Raw genomic sequence first — 23947 nt, 5'->3', positions numbered from 1 at the left:
CTCTTGCTGTGGTTCAGAGGCGCAGTCTCCATTTGCTGCCATTCCTGTCCAGCAGGGTTTGCTGCTTCAAGAAATACAGGTTTGGAACAGGTGTGAGGTGTTGTCATTCAAGGCTAAGAAAAGCTAGGAAGAAGGAAACCAGGGTAGGCATGCCGGGTACCCAAATCCCCCCTCCACTCATGGGTCCCAAAACACCTGTTGGTGTCTGGTAGCCAGTAAACTGGGACCTCAACCTGATTTGATGGTTAGTTTTCGATTCGAAATTCCTCAGCTACTTGATTTGGGGGGTCTTGACTCATGCTGCTTGACAGCATGAACTGTCTTCAGGCTTGACTATGTGTCTACTCACAAAAGCATTTTACTTACCTAGCACAAGGTCTGAAGCTTTTGATTTCCTCCTCTCTGGTTCTCTAAAAATAGGTTGCTACCCCCCATTGGATATTGTTAGTATTTTAATCTCTTGTCTTTTCACCTATTTTAACACACACACACACACACACACAACACACACACACACATACACACACAATTTCAATTCTCAGATATCCTGTTGCCTTCCCTATGTCTGCAAGTTTGCTCTAAATAGACTTAATCCATTATAAAGAAATCAGCAGAAAATGCACCTCTGCTTCTGTTCCGTTCAAGCAACAGATCTAAAAGCTTGTCCCTTGGGATTTTAGCATCAAGTGAATGAAAGCATCTGTATTGATCATCAGCCAAAGCAGCAATCAACCACATCACAACATACCTTTCTCTCCAATTAGCACACTCTCCAACAATACATTGCTTTCTACTTTCTTCTGCTATCTACAACAGGCCAAGACTTCCCAGGCATCTAAGGCATCAAGTCTGTCCTGAAATTAATCAGTGTACCTACTACCTGTAGGCCATGGAGCTCAGTGGAAGGCGAGCAGAAAGGAAGAGGGCCCGCAAGAGAGATTAGTAAACTGGGAAAACAAAACTAAAAATTAGTCAGTATGAAGGAAAAGGATCCATAAGACAGAAAAATAAATGCCATCTTAGAAATCTTTCTAAAGAAGTCCCAAATAGGACTATAGTTAATATACTTGCACATTTAAAAATTAGTGGATTACTCTTATGTAACAGCAGAAAAATTAATACAACCTGACTGAAAATATCTGAAGATTTATCTTATGTTTGCTTAGAAAAAGAATGGGAATTATTTTTCTAATTGAAGAGTCCAAGAAAAAACATGGAATAGAAGAGAGTGAAGAGAGTTGCTGGACATTTTGTAGCTCCAGATTTTGAAACAAAATCTGTGATTTTTCCCCGACCTTTTCATAAGGATTTTCAATGCACAGCCAGATCAGTTACCCGAGGACCTGTAAAAGGATAGGTTGAGCCAGGGTGAAATGTAGCCGTGGCCAATTGGAACTGCTGCAAAAATAGCAAACACAACCCATGTCTATGATAGAGTGCTTCTTCAGAGCTGCAAGGAGCTGTGCCATCAGACCATCATGGGTACTCTCCTGGCCAGCATGAGGAGGCTGAAACAAAAGCAGCCAGAAAGCATTTATGGTGTGGCTTTCTAAAATGGCAGAGACTCATTCTACGGAGAGAGGAAGTTTCAATTTACCTCTCGGTTAAAGTCATCATGAACTCAAGAAGGAACTCAGAGAGTTCCCAGTTTTTTCCTCTGCCTTCTCCAACCATGTGTTTTTAGAAACTTTACCTGGAAAGGCGTCCTGCAATTTCCCTGAAAATTCTGGAAGGTGCTGCCCCGTCTAACTTGACCTTCAGCCAAGGTGAAGTATCTCTTACAAAGGACATATGAGAAGCATCTTGGGACTTGTGAGCCAGAGTTACTCAGTGATGTGAAATCATCCCTTTCCCTTTAGTCTCCTGCACATATATCTACAGTGCTCCCCAACACACACCTACATACCCTTACTGCTTTCCTCTTTTCCTTAACTTCAAGTGGAAAATTCCATAGGGCTGAACTGGCTAAGTGCCTGCCTGTGTCTGGCCAACTTGTATCCTGAAACACCTTAAGTCTGAAAGCAGTGCCCTCTATAAGAACTCCAGACCAATGGAGTCCTCTGTGGGGAAAAAAAAATTACTATGAAGAAGAATTTCAGAAAAGCTAATGAAAATCGTAGATGACAACCCTTGCAGCTTTCTTTTCAGCTAAAAATACTCAAAAGGGTCCGTGCTTCTTCACTAGACCAGTGGGAAGGCATTTGCACTAGCCCACTGTTTGCTAGTCTAGCAGATTCTTTTCTCTTGGCTTCCATTATAAAAACCAGAACCGGGCCAACCTCAGGAGCCACCAACTCATGAGCCTTTTTAGCCAGGCTTCATGAGCTTACAAAAAAAAAAAGTTTCCCAAAGCCATGGCTTCAGCTCAGTCCCTAAACCAGGAAATGTTTACTTTACTCATTAGAGGAAGCTGCAGGTGTGATTTTAAGAATTTTTGAGATGGGAAGACCATACTGCATTATGCAGGTAGGACCAAAGTCAAAACAAAAGTTCTTCTATGTGGCTGGCAGTTTAGCACAGTGATGGAGCCGTTGTCCAGCATGTGCAGGGCCATGATTTCAGTCACCAATACCACAAAAACAAAACAAGGGGGTCTTATAATGGAGAGGGGGGGCAGGCTAATCGGAGGCAGAGAAGAGGATATAAGGCGAGAAGTAGAGGCAGTGTGCTATGATGTGGAACATGGCCAGTCACTGGTGGGCTGAAAATTGAGACAGAGGTGCCAAAGAATGCAAGAGTCCTCTGGAAACTGAAGACGATGGCAACATACAGGATTCTTCTCTAGAGCTCCTGAAGGGAGTATAGATTTGCCAAACCTTAATTTCATCCCAGTGAAACCTGTGTCAGACTTACAACCTCTAGAACCAAAAATTTCTTTGTTCTATCTGGGACTAGCTAGGCCAGGGGAAAACAGGTTAAAATAGGGATTTTTAACCTGGGGTTAGTGACCCCCTAGGTGTCGCATCTCAGATATCCTACAAAGCAGATTATTTATATTACAATTCATAACAGTAGCAACATCACAATTATGAAATAGCAATGAAAATATTCATATGGCTTGAGGTCAGTACAACATGAGGAACTGTATTGAAGGGTCACACTTTTAAGATGGTTGAGAACGACTGTGCTAAAGGCAATAATAAAATGGTGCCTGATGACGTTCTGTTGTACTCATTGATCAGTGCCCTGCTCAGCCATCATCAGACATGCTTCCCCTTGCAGTAGAATGGAACAAATTTAGAAACCTACACCAGGCAATATACAGACAGTAAAATACCTGGGACACTCAGTCCTAAATGGGATTTCTTCAACAAATCCCTCCCATCAGGCTCAGCCAGAGGAGATGGGGGACACCAAGGAATCAAGGCCTTTTAAACACAACATGACTGACAAACATGAACTCCCAGAGGCAGTGGCAGCGTGCACAGGACCTGCACAGGTGTAAGCCAGATGGGAAGCCAGCATTGAGATGAGGAGTGAACACAAGCCAGCATCCCTAACCCAGAAGCTATCTCTAATAGACAATCACTTGCATAAGAACATTGCATTTTCTCCCAACAGGAAATATACAATCTATACTTACAGACAGGTCCCATGCCAAGCAGTAGATGCCCAACACAAAACGAACTCAAGAGTATTTTTGAAGGATTTTTTTTGTCTCCTAATGTTTGTCTGGTTATTGTGTGTTTAACTTTATAGGTCCTTTGAATTTTTGTTTTTATAGAATTTCTATGTATATGAATGAGTGAGTCCCTCCATCTTTATGTTTCATGTGTGCTTTTTCTGTGGCTTTTTCTGCTACTTGTATTGTCTTATTATTCTGGTTTGTTTGCTTTTATTTTAGTGCTTATTATTATTATTATTATTATTATTATTATTATTATTTTATACCTGTTTGTTTTATAGTGAGCAAGAGAAAAAGAAAGGTGTGGGTTTGGGTAGGTAGGAAAGTGAGGAGGATTTAGGAGTTGGAGGAGGAAAACCACAATTAGAATATATTGCATGAAAAACACTATTTTCAATAAAATAAGTAAATAAATAAAGACGTGAAGTTTGCAACAGTGGGCTAAGTCAGGAGTGGGAAACTGATGCACCATATGTCTCACTGGTCCAACTCTCTACTTTGCCCACCTGCTGGATGTTCTTACCTGGGTACTCAATGAGTTTGTTACAGCCCCCCCTTTCTCAGTACACTGTTCAGCTTATATAGAGCTTAAGCTGAGAAGCTGTAGATTCATAGTGAAGGCACAGCATCCTGCCCAAGAGACCGAGAGAAGTATGACAGGAAGTCACTTGTAGGAGCTGGTATCCTGACAGGAAATCAAGTAGGGGCTCAGATATAGATAAACAAGAGATCAGGTTAGGGACATAGAACTGAATGGTAGATTTTCTGCTCAATGTATGGGAGTCTGTTGGTCCCATCTAGCAGCACAGTGATACCACTGACACACACACACACACACACACACACACACACACACACACGCATACACACACACACACACACACACACACACACACACACACACACACACACACATTTTTGTATTGCCTTTCAGACAAGGTCACATCGTTAAGCTCTGCCTGACCTGAAACTCATTATGCAAACAAGGCTGGCCTTGAACTAATAAGAGATCTATCTACATATAATATCTATCTATCTATAGATATAGAATACATTATGTCATATATTGTATAATATTACTATATGTTATATGTAATATGATGTGTGATCTATGATATAATATAGAAATTATATTAAAATAAAAGTATATAAAATATAAAATATTTATATGTTAAGGTTGAGGTTGGCCTGGCTCTATAAGACCCTGTCTCAATGTAAGTGAATGAATGAATGAATAAATATAAGCAAGTAAATAAATACAAACAGGAAAAACCAGCAGTTTATACAACTTAAACCCAAGGACCTGGACACTGAATGTGAGAAACTCTTGATGCTTCCAATACTGGAGTAGGACTGTGCTCTAAGTAGAGAAAGTAAGGAGGATGGGAGTCAAGGAGAAAGCTAGTGAGTTATTAGAGAATTGAAGCAAGAAGAGTTATCAAATTTTTGGGGATCACTTTGGTGCTCCTAGGAGAATTCTGACAAGCCATTTGATAGGGACGACAGATACCAATTTCCTCTGTGAGCTGTCAGGTCAATCACTAGAAGTGAAGGAACAAGTCTCCCTGGGGCAAGTTTGAAAGGAGAGCATTCTTTGCTTCCAGAGCAATAGAGCATGTCATAAATACTCTGTTGGGCACAAATGAGATCTTAACTAATGATTCTGTTCAGTTTCTGCAACAGTTGATGCCAAGTCTCCTTGGACATCAGCCATTTCTTGGTGGTAAGGTAGACACCTTAGACAGTGGCATTCCTTCTTTCAGGTCTCTACGAAGCCGTTTGGTGCACTGAAGCACTTGTTAGCCTTTAAAAATAAACTGGTCGCGCCAACAGCACTGTTCCATGTACTCGTGAGCACTATGACAATAGGCCCTGTAAGGCATAAAGTTGGCCAATTCTCAAGTGAGAAAACTAAACTACTAATATAAAAGGCATGGAAAGAAATATAAATGGTGTTATTTTTGGAGAGAACCAACCAATTTGGAAAAGAAAAAAAAATCCTAAAAGAAGTTCCAGGAAAATATCCTAGGTACGTCTGCAGAGCTAAAGTTCTGAAGTCTTTTTTTTTTCTATGTATTTATTCAAATAGTTAAAACAAAGGAAGAACAGCTGACAGTAACCTGTTCTTAAATAACAAAATAATAATCTTGTCCTTAACTTCTACTTTCCCACTAAAGAAACCAAGCTTGTTTGGAAATAAACATGGCTTCCTATAAGCCATCACCAAGCCTCACAGGAAGTTCCTTCCCCTGATTACTTGTGGAACCTGGGAGATACACCACTGTTGTTTTTTCACATGACCACTGAGAAGGAGAAGAGACAGCTGGAGTTCATTACTGGTTCTACCATTTGAAAGTGATGGATAACCTCTGGGCTGCCTCACTAGAACCCACACCTCTGTTTCTCCATTTATAGCATAGGAGTGATAGCAATGTAGTAGATGTTTAACATTCGTCCACAGCCATATGACATCATAGACATCACAGCCCCTTTAACTCTCCTTAAAATTCTGGCTATAACAGGGGTGGGGAGATGGTTTTGCAGCTAAGAGAATTGGCTGCTGCTCTAGAGTTCCTAGGTTCAATTCCCCAGCACCCACCTAGAAGTTCACAATTGTCTGTAACTTCAGTTCTAGGAGAATGTGTATAAATGCAAGTGTAATATCTATACACATAAAATAAAATAAATCCTAGAAACAAAAATTGGGGCTATGGAAATATAAGGCCTTGTCATCATCTGAAAAACATTCCACACAAATAAACTAGCTGGCCTTCCATCACAAGGCACCGAAAAGCTTCAAATAAAGATATTCTGACTCAAGGACTTCAAAGCACACTGGCAAAGTATCTCCAGTTGTATCTTACTTGGTAAAATACCTCTGTTATTAGAGGAAGCACCATGTGGAGAAACTAAAAAAATCTGAACACCTAATGCTTTACAGCACCTTGAAATATATGCAGTCCAATACAAGGGGACCCTGTGGATGATAAACAGGTAAGAATCAAAAATCATTAAGAGCAAAATCTTTGATTGTGCAAGGTTTTGCATGAAAAATAAAAACCACGAATGACTTGCCTGGGGAGGTGATCCACCCTCGGTCAACACCTCACAGAGGCGGAGTTTCTCTGGGGCCGGACACAGAGGCGGAATTCCTGGGGCCGGACACCGTGTTTGGCCAGAGTCCCGACCAGCGGAGGATCCCTGCCTTCAGCAGCCTCTGCTCCCAGGCCCCTGGAGGGGAGTTCTGCCCCTGGTCGGGCGGGCACCCTGAGGCAGCAGAGCGGAGGAGACCACCAACGCTGCCCACCTCTGCCCACATCCCTGGCCCAGGAGGATACTGTATACGGCCTCTGGGTACCAGAGAGAGGGGGCCCAGGAGCAGCAGATCCACTGCGCCTGAGACACCGCACCTGAAGGGACCGACCGGATAAACAGTTCTCTGCACCCAAATCCCGGGAGGGAGAGCTAAACCTTCAGAGAGGCGGACACGCCTGGGAAACCAGAAGAGACTGCACGCTGCACACAGTACTGACCCCAGAGGAAAAACAAAAGCTATCTGAACCCTGGTGCACGGAACCTCCCGAAGGGGCGCGAGATCTTCCTGGCTGCTGAGGCCGTGGAGAGCCTAGGCAACACCCCACTAGCAAACTTGAGCCTGGGGACCACAGGTAAGACAAACTTTTTCTGCTACAAACGACTTGCCTGGTGAACTCAAGACACAGGCTCACAGGAACAGCTGAAGACCTGTAGAGAAGAAAACTACGCCCAAAGCAGAACACTCTGTCCCCATAACTGGCTGAAAGAAAACAGGAAAACAGGTCTACAGCACTTGAAACACAGGCTTATAAGACAGTCTAGCCACTGTCAGAAATAGCAGAACAAAGTAACACTAGAGATAATCTGATGGCCAGAGGCAAGCGCAGGAACCCAAGCAACAGAAACCAAGACTACATGGCATCATCGGAGCCCAATTCTCCCACCAAAGCAAACACGGAATATCCAAACACACCAGAAAAGCAAGATCTAGTTTCAAAATCATATTTGATCATGATGTTGGAGGACTTCAAGAAAGACATGAAGAACTCCCTTAGAGAAACACAGGAAAACATAAATAAACAAGTAGAAGCCTACAGAGAGGAATCGCAAAAAATTCCTAAAAGAATTCCAGGAAAATATAAATAAACAAGTAGAAGCCCATAGAGAGGAGTCACAAAAAATCCCCAGGAAAAACATAAATAAAACAAGAAAGAATTCAGGAAAGAATTCACAAATCAAACAGTTGAAGGAATTAAAATGGAAATAGAAGCAATCAAGAAAGAACACATGGAAACAACCCTGGATATAGAAAACCAAAAGAAGAGACAAGGAGCTGTAGATATAAGCTTCACCAACAGAATACAAGAGATGGAAGAGAGAATCTCAGGAGCAGAAGATTCCATAGAAATCATTGACTCAACTGTCAAAGATAATGTAAAGCGAAAAGCTACTGGTCCAAAACATACAGGAAATCCAGGACTCAATGAGAAGATCAAACCTAAGGATAATAGGTATAGAAGAGAGTGAAGACTCCCAGCTCAAAGGACCAGTAAATATCTTCAACAAAATCATAGAAGAAAACTTCCTAACCTAAAAAAAAAAGAGATACCCATAGGCATACAAGAAGCCTACAGAACTCCAAATAGATTGGACCAGAAAAGAAACACCTCCCCGTCACATAATAGTCAAAAACACCAAACGCACAAAAATAAAGAAAGAATATTAAAAGCAGTAAGGGAAAAAGGTCAAGTAACATATAAAGGCAGACCTATCAGAATCACACCAGACTTTTCGCCAGAAACTATGAAGGCCAGAAGATCCTGGACTGATGTCATACAGACCCTAAGAGAACACAAATGCCAGCCCAGGTTACTGTATCCTGCAAAACTCTCAATCAACATAGATGGAGAAACCAAGATATTCCATGACAAAACCAAATTTACACAATATCTTTCTACAAATCCAGCACTACAAAGGATAATAAATGGTAAAGCCCAACATAAGGAGGCAAGCTATACCCTAGAAGAAGCAAGAAACTAATCGTCTTGGCAACAAAACAAAGAGAAGAAAAGCACACAAACATAACCTCACATCCAAATATGAATACAACCGGAAGCAATAATCACTATTCCTTAATATCTCTCAACATCAATGGCCTCAACTCCCCAATAAAAAGACATAGATTAACAAACTGGATACGCAACGAGGACCCTACATTCTGCTGCCTACAGGAAACACACCTCAGAGACAAAGACAGACACTACCTCAGAGTGAAAGGCTGGAAAACGACTTTCCAAGCAAATGGTCAGAAGAAGCAAGCTGGAGTAGCCATTCTAATATCAAATAAAATCAATTTTCAACTAAAACTCATCAAAAAAGATAAGGAAGGACACTTCATATTCATCAAAGGAAAAATCCACCAAGATGAACTCTCAATCCTAAATATCTATGCCCCAAATACAAGCGCACCTACATACGAAAAAGAAACCTTACTAAAGCTCAAAACACACATTGCACCTCACACAATAATAGTAGGAGATTTCAACACCCCACTCTCATCAATGGACAGATCATGGAAACAGAAATTAAACAGAGACGTAGACAGACTAAGAGAAGACATGAGCCAAATGGACTTAACGGATATTTATAGAACGTTCTACCCTAAAGCAAAAGGATATACCTTCTTCTCAGCTCCTCATGGTACTTTCTCCAAAATTGACCATATAATTGGTCAAAAAACGGGCCTCAACAGGTACAGAAAGATAGAAATAATCCCATACGTGCTATCGGACCACCACGGCCTAAAACTGGTCTTCAATAACAATAAGGGAAGAATGCCCACATATACGTGGAAATTGAACAATGCTCTACTCAATGATAACCTGGTCAAGGAAGAAATAAAGAAAGAAATTAAAGACTTTTTAGAATTTAATGAAAATGAAGATACAACATACCCAAACTTATGGGACACAATGAAAGCTGCGCTAAGAGGAAAACTCATAGCGCTGAGTGCCTGCAGAAGGAAACAGGAAAAAGCATATGTCAGCAGCTTGACAGCACACCTAAAAGCTCTAGAACAAAAAGAAGCAAATACACCCAGGAGGAGTAGAAGGCAGGAAATAATCAAACTCAGAGCCAAAATCAACCAAGTAGAAACAAAAAGGACCATAGAAAGAATCAACAGAACCAAAAGTTGGTTCTTTGAGAAAATGAACAAGATAGATAAACCCTTGGCCAGATTAACGAGAGGACACAGAGAGTGTGTCCAAATTAACAAAATCAGAAATGAAAAGGAGACATAACTACAGATTCAGAGGAAATTCAAAAAATCATCAGATCTTACTATAAAAGCCTATATTCAATAAAATCTTGATAATCTGCAGGAAATGGACAATTTCCAGACAGATACCAGGTACCAAGTTTAATCAGGAACAGATAAACCAGTTAAACAACCCCATAACTCCTAAGGAAATAGAAGAAGTCATTAAAGGTCTCCCAACCAAAAAGAGCCCAGGTCCAGACGGGTTTAGTGCAGAATTCTATCAGACCTTCATAGAAGACCTCGTACCAATATTATCCAAACTATTCCACAAAATTGAAACAGATGGAGCACTACCGAATTCCTTCTATGAAGCCACAATTACTCTTATACCTAAACCACACAAAGACCCAACAAAGAAAGAGAACTTCAGACCAATTTCCCTTATGAATATCGACGCAAAAATACTCAATAAAATTCTGGCAAACCGAATCCAAGAGCACATCAAAACAATCATCCACCATGATCAAGCAGGGATGGTTCAATATACGGAAAACCATCAACGTGATCCATTATATAAACAAACTGAAAGAACAAAACCACATGATCATTTCATTAGATGCTGAGAAAGCATTTGACAAAATTCAACACCCCTTCATGATAAAAGTCCTGGAAAGAATAGGAATTCAAGGCCCATACCTAAACATAGTAAAAGCCATATACAGCAAACCAGTTGCTAACATTAAACTAAATGGAGAGAAACTTGAAGCAATCCCACTAAAATCAGGGACTAGACAAGGCTGCCCACTCTCTCCCTACTTATTCAATATAGTTCTTGAAGTTCTAGCCAGAGCAATAAGACAACAAAAGGAGGTCAAGGGGATACAGATCGGAAAAGAAGAAGTCAAAATATCACTATTTGCAGATGATATGATAGTATATTTAAGTGATCCCAAAAATTCCACCAGAGAACTACTAAAGCTGATAAACAACTTCAGCAAAGTGGCTGGGTATAAAATTAACTCAAATAAATCAGTAGCCTTCCTCTACACAAAAGAGAAACAGGCCGAGAAAGAAATTAGGAAATGACACCTTCATAATAGACCCAAATAATATAAAGTACCTCGGGTGACTTTAACCAAGCAAGGGAAAGATCTGTACAATAAGAACTTCAAGACTTGAAGAAAGAAATTGAAGAAGATCTCAGAAGATGGAAAGATCTCCCATGCTCATGGATTGGCAGGATTAATATAGTAAAAAATGGCCATTCTACCAAAAGCGATCTACAGATTCAATGCAATCCCCATCAAAATACCAATCCAATTCTTCAAAGAGTTAGACAGAACAATTTGCAAATTCATCTGAATAACAAAAACCCAGGATAGCTAAAACTATCCTCAACAATAAAAGGACTTCAGGGGAATCACTATCCCAGATCTCAAGCAGTATTACAGAGCAATAGTGATAAAAACTGCATGGTATTGGTACAGAGACAGACAGATAGACCAATGGAACAGAATTGAAGACCCAGAAATGAACCCACACACCTATGGGCACTTGATTTTTGACAAAGGAGCCAAAACCATCCAATGGAAAAAAGATAGCATTTTCAGCAAATGGTGCTGGTTCAACTGGAGGTCAACATGTAGAAGAATGCAGATCGATCCATGCTTATCACCCTGTACAAAGCTTAAGTCCAAGTGGATCAAGGACCTCCACATCAAACCAGATACACTCAAACTAATAGAAGAAAAACTAGGGAAGCATTTGGAACACATGGGCACTGGAAAAATTTCCTGAACAAAACACCATGGCTTATGCTCTAAGATCAAGAATCGACAAATGGGATCTCATAAACTGCAAAGCTTCTGTAAGGCAAAGGACACTGTGGTTAGGACAAACGGCAACCAACAGATTGGGAAAAGATCTTTACCAATCCTACAACAGATAGAGGGCTTATATCCAAAATATACAAAGAACTGAAGAAGTTAGACAGCAGGGAGGCAAATAACCCTATTAAAAAATGGGGTTCAGAGCTAAACAGAGAATTCACAGCTGAGGAATGCCGAATGGCTGAGAAACACCTAAAGAAATGTTCAACATCGTAGTCATAAGGAAATGCAAATCAAAACAACCCTGAGATTTCACCTCACACCAGTGAGAATGGCTAAGATCAAAAAACTCAGGTGACAGCAAATGCTGGCGAGGATGTGGAGAAAGGGGAACACCCTCCATTGTTGGTGGGGTTGCAGACTGCTGCAACCATTCTGGAAATCAGTCTGGAGGTTCCTCAGAAAATTGGACATTGAACTGCCTGAGGATCCAGCTATACCTCTCCTGGGCATATACCCAAAAGATGCCCCCACCTATAAAAAAGACACGGTCTCCACTATGTTCATCGCAGCCTTATTTATAATAGCCAGAAGCTGGAAAGAACCCAGATGCCCTTCAACAGAGGAATGGATACAGAAAATGTGGTACATCTACACAATGGAATATTACTCAGCTATCAAAAACAATGACTTTGTGAAATTGTAGGCAAATGGTTGAACTGGAAACTATCATCCTGAGTGAGCTAACCTAATCACAGAAAGACATACATGGTATGTACTCATTGATAAGTGGCTATTAGCCCAAATGCTTGAATTACCCTAGATGCCTAGAACAAATGAAACTCAAGACGGATGATCAAAATGTGAATGCAGATCGCCATGAGAGACACAGCCAGAATACAGCAAATACAGAGGCGATGCCAGCAGGAAACCACTGAACTGAGAACAGGACCCCTGTTGAACAATCAGAGAAAGAACTGAAGAGCTTGAAGGAGCTCGAGACCCCATATGTACAGCAATGCCAACCAACCAGAGTTTCCAGGGACTAAGCCACTACCCAAAGACTATACATGGACTGACCCTGACTCTGACCTCGTAGGTTGCAAATGAATATCCTAGTAAGAGCACCAGTGGAAGGGGAAGCCCTGGGTCCTGCTAAGACTGAACCCCTAGTGAACTAGACTGTTGGGGAGAGGGGCAGCAATGGGGGAGGGGGGAGGGGAACACCCATAAGGAAGGGGAGGGGGGAGGGGGATGTTTGCCCGGAAACCGGGAAAGGGAATAACACTCGAAATGTATATAAGAAATACTCAAGTTAATAAAAAAAAAAATTAAAAAAAAAAGAATCTAGCTTATTATTACAAACCTGAATGGCAGAATACAAAAGGACAGACATTGGGACGATGGGTGTAGTTCAGTAGTAGCATGCATGGTTAACATCTGTGAGGCCCTGGGGTTTTATCCCCAACAACACAAAAAAAAGGGCATAAAGCCTTGATATTGAGAAGCAACAAGGCATGGTTGTGTGTGTGTGTGTGTGTGTGTGTGTGTGTGAGAGAGAGAGAGAGAGAGAGAGAGAGAGCCTGTCTGTCTATCTGTCTTCTTGTCTGTGCTTCCCTGCACTCAAGAGCACAGGTATATACAGGAAGGTATGCACGCTCATGTGTGCTCATGCATATGTGGTTTCTCTCTCTGTGTGTGTGTCTCTGTCACTCTCTGTCTCTCTCTCCCACCCCAACTACCTCTCACTAGCCTAGAGCTCACAGAGTAGGCTAGATTGACTGAGCCTTGAGCCCAGGGATCCACTAGTCTCCACCTCCTCAGAACTGGGATTACAAGGGTGTACTACCACACTTGGCATTTCTCCCATGTATTCTGGAACTCAAGGCCACGTCTTCATCTAAGCATTTTACTGACCAAGCTATTTCTCCTAGCACAACATTCATGTGGATCATATGTTCCAATGTATTCTTAATGCACTGGCCTAGTGTCATCCTGCTAGTAAGCAGTTGGATGACGTGCTTCCAGAGCTCAGGCTCTTCTTACCCATTGCTCTAACAAGCGTGAGCTTAGAGGCAACAGCAGCTTAGTGAGACTGTCCCTTTACTCTACTCCAGCTTCTGCTCAGGAAGCCTCCAGGGTGGGGCTGTACAAAGAATCAAAAAGGCATCTGGCTCCAGGTTGATACAAATGACAGACCAATGTTAGCCAGGAATTCTTCCGCCTTCCTGGCAAAATCTATAGGAAGTCAGGAGATCTAAATCCCAAGAAGAAACACATTCTAAAAGTACCCTTATGGTTTGTAAATCATAAAACAAAACAGAACAAAACAAAAACCATAAGAAAGGAGGAACTGCTTGAGCTCCCTCTCCCTCCTGTGGTTTCCGGTTTCAGTGGTAAATAAAATTTAGAGACTAAAACTACAGTTTTCAGCACATCTTGTCAATGACTCTGTATCTCAGGAGAAAAATATCAAGTGGGTGAACTAATCCTCTGTACTAAGTTGTAACACTAAAAGGACTCAGTAGATTGTGTATCTCTCTGTGTGCAAGCCTGTACAAGTCTCTCTCTCTCTCTCTCTCTCTCTCTCTCTCTCTCTCTCTCTCCCCCTCACCTCTCTCTCTCTCTCTCTCTCTCTCTCTCTCTCTCTCTCTCTCTCTCTCTCTCTCTGTGTGTGTGTGTGTGTGTGTGTGTGTGTGTGTAATAATTAAAGAAGACATCATGAATTTTGGAGGGAATGGGAGGACTTGGAAAGTGAGTGGTGGTAAGAGTTATGGCAATCACTACTCAAAACATTTAAAAAGGAAATATTTTTTAAAGCAAGGGTGTGACTAGCAAGATGGTACAGAAGGTTAAGACATACTACCCAAGCCTCCTGAACTGAGCTCAATCCCAGACATCCACATGGTGAGATGAAAGAAACAACTCCTGCAAGATAGTTAGCCTTTGACTTTCACAAGCACATTGTGCCATACTTCTGTGTGCCCCCCATCCCACATACTAATAAAAATTTTAATATAGTAAATTAATTAATTAACTAAAAGCCAGGAGTGTGGTAGTTTGGAAGGTAACAACCACTGATTAGAGTCCACAGAGGTGAAGCAAGGGAATGACAATGTGAGCTATACACATATACTACAAATTTCTCACCATTACACGTCACTGCTAACTCTCACCACTCCTATAAACATGGGGGAGGGGAACTCCACAGGAAGGTCATACAGATTAACAGTGTTCATTAGTGAAGACTTATTCAACCTTGTTAAGACCAGAAGAGACTAAAATCTAAACAAATGAATAAAAAATCAGAAAGTGTCAGGGATCTGGGACAAGGATAACAGGATTAACCAATTGAAGAGAGAAGACAAAATTACAGCGTTGTGTCTGTTTTCCATCTTCTCTACATCAGTTATTACTGTGCATCCCATCCACATGTCTGGATCAGGAGTCCCTTAAGGGTAGAAACTACTACATTAGTTTCCCTAGGCACCCAAAGGAATCTGGATAGCGTCTCATTCCCAAGATCTACTAAAGCCAACAACTAGAGCAAGATCTCCCCATCCCCACTCATGAGTATGGGTGTGTGTGTGTGTGTGTGTGTGTGTGTGTGTGTGTGTGTGTGTGCTCCCCATCCCCACTCATGAGTATGGATGTGTGTGTGTGTGTGTGTGTGTGTGAGAGAGAGAGAGAGAGAGAGAGAGAGAGAGAGAGAGAGAGAGAGAGAGAGAGAGAGAGAGAGAACTTCCTACTATCACTCTAATGGGAAGTCTAGGGCGAGCCTCCAAATTTTTCTTCCCTACCCTGGCTCCTACTCCCTAATCTCCCCCCATAGTGCAAGCCTCCTCCATCAGCTAATCACTCCTACAATCTTTGTCAGTTCAGCTCAACCCTAGTCCTCTTCTGGTTCTTCCTCCCTTTCCTGACTCCACTTGCAACACTTTCCTCTCTGGCCTCAAGAACCCTAGTCTTCTGCCAAAATGGAACCCTACATGCTTGGCCTCCCTTTAGAATGTTCTCACTCAAACCTGACCCTCACAATTCTTTCAAATAGAGTGTGCTCATTCTCTCCTCCCTTCTCTATCACCTTCCTCCTATTCACCTAAGCTGTAAAATCTCAAAATTAGCTTGACTCCACCTCTCTCTTCCTCCCTGTTGTTTCTCTTCCCTCTGCTCCCACTCCCGCTTCAGCACTTATCACATGCTATAGATTTAATCACTGAGCTGTCTCTTATCTCCAATCTCACTGCTTTAGTTAAGGCCTCTGTTATCATTCTCCTGGACTATATATTTTCACTAGTTCCCTGACTCCAGGCTCTTCTCCCAATACTCAAGAATCCCACAGCTATGTACAAAATGCAAACTGTGCACCTACTGCATTCCAGGTACCCTATGATGTGCTCATACCTTGAAGGAATAGGGAACATTCTGTGGTAGATACTGAGGTGTTCTGTTTTGTTGTTGCTGTCCAACATTCTCTACTGAGTTTTCAAAATTTTCTTTCTTCCTTCCTTTCTTTCTTTTCTTTCTTTCTTTCTTTCTTTCTTTCTTTCTTTCTTTCTTTCTTTCTTTCTTAGTTCTTTGAGTGTTTCGTACAATGTGCTCTGGTGTTTTGATCATATCCACTGCTCCCCCAAATCTTCACAGATCCACACTCCCTTCCCTGCTCATTCAACTGTGTGTCTTTTGCATTTAAAACCTATTATGACCAATTTGTGTTGCCCAAATGTACTTGAATCTGTGGCCTTCCACTGCATCATGGTCAACATACCAGAAAAACTGTCTCTCCCTGGACCTTCATTTTAATATTATACAAACCACCTGTCCACTAGTCTTCATACATTACTTTATTCCTCAAGAGGGCAATACTTATGTCTGTCCCCATTCGACAAACAAAAAAACCTGCCTTTGTTCTCAATGCAAGTAGCAGCAGAAGTCAGACTTCAGACCAGGGTTCATTTCATCCCCAGTACTCTGCCTCTTCTGTTCAGCAGAAACCTGAACACTTGGAACCAAGTCAAACGCAATGGTCATGCGTGAAGAATCTTAAAAGCAAGTCATGTGCAAAATGACGGAAAGAAACAAAGGGTCTCAGAGCTTATGAAGAGTGAAATTTTAAATGGCCTGGTGGTTATCTCCACATGTTTCAAGGGTTGTCATATGAAAGAGGAAGCAAACTTTCCATATGGTTCCAAAATGTTTCTTGCAGATCAGCACAGAACTCAGCAGAGTAAATGTCAACTCAAGTTTCCCAACACAGCCTCCTAACATAAAGAAGGCTTTAAGGAGAATCTAACCAATCCTTTTTCAGATGTGTCTAGGGGACATTCTCAACTAGAGTATATGAGTGGCCAGATCAGCCTTGGGGTGACTTTTAAAGAACAGGGATGGGTAGCCCCACCCTTGACTCAGCCAAACAGAATTGTGAAGGACTGAGATGATTATTATAAGAATCCAAAACAAGGAAACAAGGCTGAGTCAGGCCCTGTCCTTAAAAGGAGTAATGTGGACGGGTCATCAACACAAGAAACACTATTCAATTTCAACAGTAATCAAAGAAATAGAAATTATATCAACATACTCTTTATAACTTACCAGATTACAAAGGTGATGAATTTTAACCAGTGTCAGCACAGGAGAGGAAAAATATACTCTCTCGTGCTCTATTGGTGGAATAACTGGAACAACTTTCTGAAGGACAATCTCACAGTATTCTGCTTTGCTTTGCTTTGGTTTGGCTTGACTTCTTTTAAACAGGGAATTGTTTGTGGTGCTGAAGATGGAGCTCAAGGCAAGGCACACAGAGTTAAATCTCCACCCATAAGAGAAATTTTCAATCCTAAAAATGAATATGGCCTTTGAACGGGAATTCCATAGCCAGAATGGGCAAAATCTAGCAAATCTGAAAATACCCTCTCAAAGATGTTGGATGCAGTGCTAACAGCACTGCAATGATGGAAAGCTGTATTTTAGCACCATCTAATATGGTAGCCACCACAGGTGGCTACTAAGAAGCTGATCTATGGCAAGGGCAATTTAGGAAGTGATTTTAATTCATTTAAATTTAAAGTGTCAGGGACAGGAGGAATGCCTGAAATCCCAGGAGGCTGAAGTGTAAGGATTACAAATTCAAAGCCAGCCTTGGCTACAGAGAAAGACACTATCTGAAAATACAAAATAAAGTAAAAAAATCCAGGTATCTATGACACTGGACAACACATGTTTACAGCAGCATGAAACTAGAAACTACTGGGTCAGGGAGACAACTCAGCAGGTAAAAGGGCTAGCAAAGCGAGCCTGTTGACCTGAGTTTAATCCCTGGAACACACATAAAAAGCCAGGTGCAGGGGCCTGACATTCCAGGGCCCCTCCCCCTGAGAGATGTGAGGCTGAGACAAGAGAATTGCCTAGAATATCCTGGGCCAGCTAGCCTGGAGTATACTGCTCACCAAAACCAAGAGAGGCCTCTCCTTAACAAAGCAGAAAACTGTCCTCTGACCTCCACATAGACACTGTGATGAAAATGCTGAGATGCACACGTGGGCACATGGAGCATGCATACACACATGTATGCACACAACATTTTTTTAAATCTAAAAACTATAAAGAATCAACCAATGAAGGACGGTTTAATCTATAAAAACTACTAATAGGATTGTTGGCAATTTTATTAAATACGCTTATGTAAGAGTAGGTTGGCTAATATGAGCAAATATAAATAAGATATAGAAAAGAGAAAATTTCCATAAGGGCTGGCTAGATGGCTTTGCATAACCACAAAATAAAAACATTTAAATATTCATATATAAAAGTCAAAATACATACATTAGAATATTGAGTTCCTTCCAACCAATGACAAAGTAATACTTTAATCTTTTTCTTCTCTAAGTTTTCTTTGATGAATAAGTATTTTTAAGCGGTAAAGTAATAAATGTTTAAAGAAAAATCACTGGTAATCAGGATAGGGAAAGTCTCAACCCAGAGAATTTAACTTAACATGTTAAACTTAGAAAACAAATCCTAGGACTGGGGAGATAGCGAAGTGTGTAAGAATGCTTGCTGTTTGAGAATGAGTATTTGAATTTACATCCTCAGCACCTTGTTAAAGAGCCAGATGTGGCTGTAGGCATAATGGGACTGGTGTTCAGAGACAAGAAGATAGATCAATCTAGCCAAAGAATGTCTAGTTCTGGTCACTGATACCTTGATTCAAGGAAATTAGTTGTCAAGTGACAGAACAGGGCACCAGTGTTCTCTGATTTCTGCATAGGTGCAGACAGATTCGGACACCTACATACACATGCACACACACATGCACCAAAAAGTGGGGGTAAAGATTCTAGTTGCTGTTTCAGTGAAGGCTCAGTGAGGTCTTTGGTTTTCTAACCAACTGAGTTGTTCCTTTGGACAAACTTTAGAGGAGTGGGTCATTTGAACCCTTCTAACAAGAGAAACTACCAAAAGGAATAATAAGGGATTCTTATGTTCAGGTGCCAAGGCTGTGGCTAACCTTTCTCGTTCTCAGCTCAATAAGAGCTAAACTAAATCTTTGAACTGGAAAGGCATGCTCAAGAAGCCAAAATTGAAGCCAGGTATGGCAGTACATGCCTGTAAACCCCTAGCATTCAGGAGGCTGAGTTAGGAACATCATGACTTAAGAAAGTAAACAAGCACAACCAAGTCGGGCTTAGTAGTAGAATAGCACCTAGCACACTCCAGGACCATGAGTTCTGTCCGCAGCATCAGAGAGGGCAAAGCCCACAATGGAAGGCTTCACCTCCTCCCAAATAAAGCTATAGATTTTGTCCTATATTAAGTACTTTCCACATGCCCCCTGGGAAGAGGGAACAGTGGAGCTACTGAGTTCTTCAGCTCTTGCCTAAAGGCAAGCAAGGCAACCATTCTGCTCAAAGGCAGTTTTGAGTGGCGGGTGGAGGAAGTGAACAGCTGCTGACCCTTGTCAGCCTTTCTCAATTCTAGAGAGCTAACTACTCTCATTTGAAATTCCTGATGCCAGCCAAAGGACCTGTCCGAATTACTGTGCCTCAAGGGGGCTATGACTGGTAATGTCTAACAACTTTTTGCTGATCATAAGTAGCAAGCACTATTTAAACTCCTACTAGGAGATACAGTATGTTTATCAAATGCTTTTGGTCCCCAGCAGTCACCAAGAACCTGAAGAATAACAAAAAGACAGCACTCTGCACTTTAAATATGCATGTATATTAACAGTTTCCAGTAGCCTCAATCCTCACTGGTGGGTTATCTTGCTGCTCTCAAAAGCTCTCTTGAGATATCCCAGTCGATGGTGATTTGGTCATTATCCCTTTCCCTGATCCTCATAGAAATGCTGAACTCACTAGCACATACAGCCATGAAACAGCCTCTCTTTCTCTGCCCGTTTCATTACATAGTTAATACATCGTGGAAATACTAATAATGGCATGCTATAAATAGCCAGGGCCCAAGCCTTCTGAATTTTTTGAACAGTGAGCAAAACTGAATGATGTTATGGACATGCCAACAAGGGTGTAACTGTAAGAAAAAGAAAAAAAACTAAACAGGAAATAGTGTATATTTGTTCAGCTTGGTAGGGTTTCCAAGTTCTGTCAAGAATTACATGGGAAGAAAAGTGTGTCCTGCTGTGCTAACAACTCCAACTTATGCTGAAACTCTAATACTATCTTGGGTTTATGGCAGCAAGTGTAAATCCCATCTCAGCTGTCCCTCAATAAACACTTGGGGCTTACATCAGAACTGAACCAGAAGTTGACAGCAGCTGCAGCATGGCTGTTTTGCTCTCCAGTCACCCATGGCTTTCCTAACTATGGTTAACAGGCCTGTGATGTGAAACACAACACAAACAAAAACCAAGCAAACAACAAGAAACAGGAAGGAAAGTAATTCTTAAGAGTGAATGTATTTTTTAAAGCTATTTATATCTTAATTGACAAATAACACTATGGAAGACCCTAAGAGTGATTAGTAGCTCACATACAGACACCCTAGATTGGAACTAAATAAATGAATAAAAGGTCCTAAAGCACCTAACGTCGTGTCCTGTACACAGTAAGGGCTCAATGGACTGATTTAGATCACTAGAAACTACTCACTCAACACCCACCAAGTCTTAATACACATTACACACCACCAAAATGAGTAGATTTCACACTTGTATATTCCCTTGTATAAAAGCCAAAAATTGATCCCAAGTGAGATTGACTGACCAGGAAACCCCGGCCATAGTCTGTAGCTCCAAGAAGTCTTTCTCTCTTAATAGATTTTTGTTCCATTGTTGTTAAGGATGGAGAGGTAGGAAGAAGCCACTGCACCTATGCTGCACAAAAATTATAGGTGGCACATGTCTGTTATCCTAGCACCCAGGAAGTTGAAGCAGAAGTCCTACCACCAAGTACAAGGCCAGAGTTCCAGGCCAGCCTGGGCTACACACTGAGACCTTGTCTCAAAACTAATCTTTTTAAAGCCTAAAACCTCAGAAGGAATATTAACCTTTTACTGTTAGGGAGGCAGGTCAAATGCTGGTCAAATCTCAGCAGAGGTTGCCTGTGTCCCATTTATTCTCTTGATACCATCTGTCCATCTTCCTCTCTCTTCCCACTCTACAGTGGTAGGTAGCCAGCCACTCTCAGGCAAGGTTTTTTTTTCTTTTACGATTTTAGAAAAGCCATCCTTGTGGTAGGATCACTTGTGTCTGGAACACTTGCTAATAACCACTGAAGATGACAGCCCAGTATAAATAAAGGCCTTTAACACAGCTTGTGGTCCTCTCTAAATGGCCCCTTGATGACAAGTGAGGTTCTGATCTGACCCTCAACAGGGTCTGGCTCCAAATTCCGAGCGAAACATACAATAAGCCAAATCCATTAAAACAACATTAAAGGTCTGGGTTTAGCTTCACCAAGCAGCAGGATTAAACTTCCAGGGTCCAGCCACGATAAAGACATTTTTTTAAAGTCACTTGGCTCTGCACAGTGGCAGCTATTAGAAATCTGATTTTTATCTCAAAGGTACATATTTTACCTTTGATCCTCTTCCAGAACTTCCACTAATGTCAACTTTCCCCACTGTTAGGATCAGGCCCCTTACCTCGCTTTAATGTTGGCTGTATTGCTGATTCTACAAGATCAACATAAAAATTACAAGGAAAAGCTGCGAGGTTCCCTTCCCAGGATAAGTTGTGCTAACAAAAAGCCCTCTCTTAAGTGGTGAGATTTAAACACAGCAAATGACACAAAATAATATAGGAGTGGAAAGAGACAAAAGCCAGCAAATCTCCTGCAAAACATAGTAACAAAAAGCACGCTAATGAATCAGTCCCACTGCTTATTTAAGGTTTGGTCCCTAGTCCAAAAAATTAGCAACGAAGGTCTTTAAAAGCGAAGGAGCAAGTGCCCCTTAGCATCCAAGGCTTCCCTCCAGATTTTGACAATCTGAACAGGGCTTATGAGGGTACTCTGGCGTAAGGGGGAGGGGTGGTTTCCCGGAGGGGGGTGTCAGAACTCTTTCAATCCCCATCCCCGAGCTCTATCCGCCGACAAGACATCCCCAGTTCTCTGCGGTAGGCATCTGGTTCTAGGGTCTTCATCCTTAGACAGCAACATCCAGTCTTTTCCCCATCCTCTTGCCTCCAAGCGCTCAGAAGTCTTAGAGGCCATCCTCTCCCAGAGGCGACTGACTCAAAGCCCACTCAGACGCAGACCCCCGTTGTTTCCAATCCTCTCCCTCTGCCTTACTTGGCAGTACCCCTCAACACCCACCCATCACCACTCTCCCTCTTCTCAGTAGCAGGAGGAAGTCGCTGTGCTTCCTCTGTCCACACCGCCCGCTAGAGCTTGGGCGCCCTGGGCTTTTGGGTGGGGTTTTTTGTGTGTGAGTGCGTGTGTGCGCGTATACTCGATGTGTATCCGCGCTCAAGTGTGTCTGTGCTCATCGCATCCTTCCGCCTAGGCTGCCCCAGGTGCCCTCCTAAAGGGATTCGGATCTCCTCGTGCCCTCATCTCCAGCTCTTTGTGCGGGGGTCCGGGGGAGCGGGAGGTGCGATCTGAAGCTTTCTGCCGCCCCCGCCGGGGTGGGGACCCACGCTCTCTGTGAAACCCGCTTTTCCCTTCCGCTTCTAGCCAGCGCACGCTAGTGGAGCAGTCAGAGCGCTGTCCCGCGGCGCCTGAGACTCCCACCCCCGGGCAGCCGGTAGCCAGAGCGAAAACTTAACTAGAACAGAGGGTGAAAGAGAGCTCCTAGCGCACCGACCGCCGCTTCGCCCATCCTGCCCGCGGTCCCCAGCGCGCGCGCGGGAAGCCACCGCGCCGCTCCCGGTGTGAGCGTCCACCCCCCCCCCGCCCCCCGGGACTCCCATTCGCTCGACCACTCACCAGCACCACGGAGCCCCGCACGGCCTCCGACACGCTCTGGCGGAGCTCGGCTGCTGTGCCCGGCTTGCTCAGCCGCTTGGTGAATTTGCGCACTTCGGCCATGGTAGCGGCGGCGGGCAGGTCTCGGCGGGCGCGCTCAGTGCCCCGGGCCCGGGCGGCCGCTGCTGCTGCTGCTGCCTGTGTTTACACGCCGACCGGCCGGCCACATCTCAGCTCACCGCCCCGCGCCCAGCTCCGGCGGCTCCTCCTCCTGAGCGCCGCTCCTCCCTCTTTCCCTCCTTTTCGCTCTAGCTTTTGCAAGCTCCGGGTCCTGCCGGGCGGCGGCGGCTGCTCCTCTCGGCAAAGGCCCCTGACCTGAGTGGCCAACACAGGCGAAGAAGGAGGGTGTCTCCTGGAGGGGGGAGGTTGCTGGAGGTGGGGGCGAGGGTCACGCGGGAAGAGGGGGAAGTGGCAAGCACCCGGGCTCCGCCCGCAGCTGATGTTGCTGGTGCAGCCGCATCCGGGAGGCGAGATGAGGCTGCTTCTTTTTTCGAGTGTATAGCGCGGGAGGGGGTCAGAGGTGGGTGAGGAAATGTCTCCAAGACTAGGGTTGTGTTGGGCCTCAAGGGTCCTCAGCCTCCCTTAAGACTTCGAGACCAGCGAGGGGGTGGGAGAAGTCTCACTTGCCCCCAGCCCGCAAGCCCCTAGGTCCCAAGCGGCTAGAGGCTTGGAAACAACATGGAGCAGCATGTCTCCTATTGTGTACTCAGCCTGGTTGGGTCTGCCCTATGTCAAAGGAACTAAGAGCGGGTTTGCTTCAGGAAAGACT

The 23947-nt window shown here is 43.0% G+C and overlaps 1 protein-coding gene across 1 annotated transcript in view; it reads right to left on the bottom strand.

Moving 5' to 3' along the window:
• Dock11 (dedicator of cytokinesis 11) overlaps positions 1–23491 on the bottom strand; it is a 186453-nt gene extending 162962 nt beyond the window's left edge. The window contains 1 exon segment of the mRNA XM_032889739.1: positions 23140–23491. Within this exon segment, the coding sequence (XP_032745630.1) occupies positions 23140–23241 (102 nt within the window). The 5' untranslated portion in view covers positions 23242–23491.
• Positions 23492–23947: the final 456 nt, after the last annotated feature.

This window comes from Rattus rattus, chromosome X (genome assembly GCF_011064425.1).
Source record: "Rattus rattus isolate New Zealand chromosome X, Rrattus_CSIRO_v1, whole genome shotgun sequence".
In the NCBI taxonomy this organism is placed as follows: Eukaryota; Metazoa; Chordata; class Mammalia; order Rodentia; family Muridae; genus Rattus; species Rattus rattus.
The sequence above is the reverse complement of the archived record's forward strand: the minus strand, read 5'-3'. Positions and strand labels throughout refer to the sequence as shown.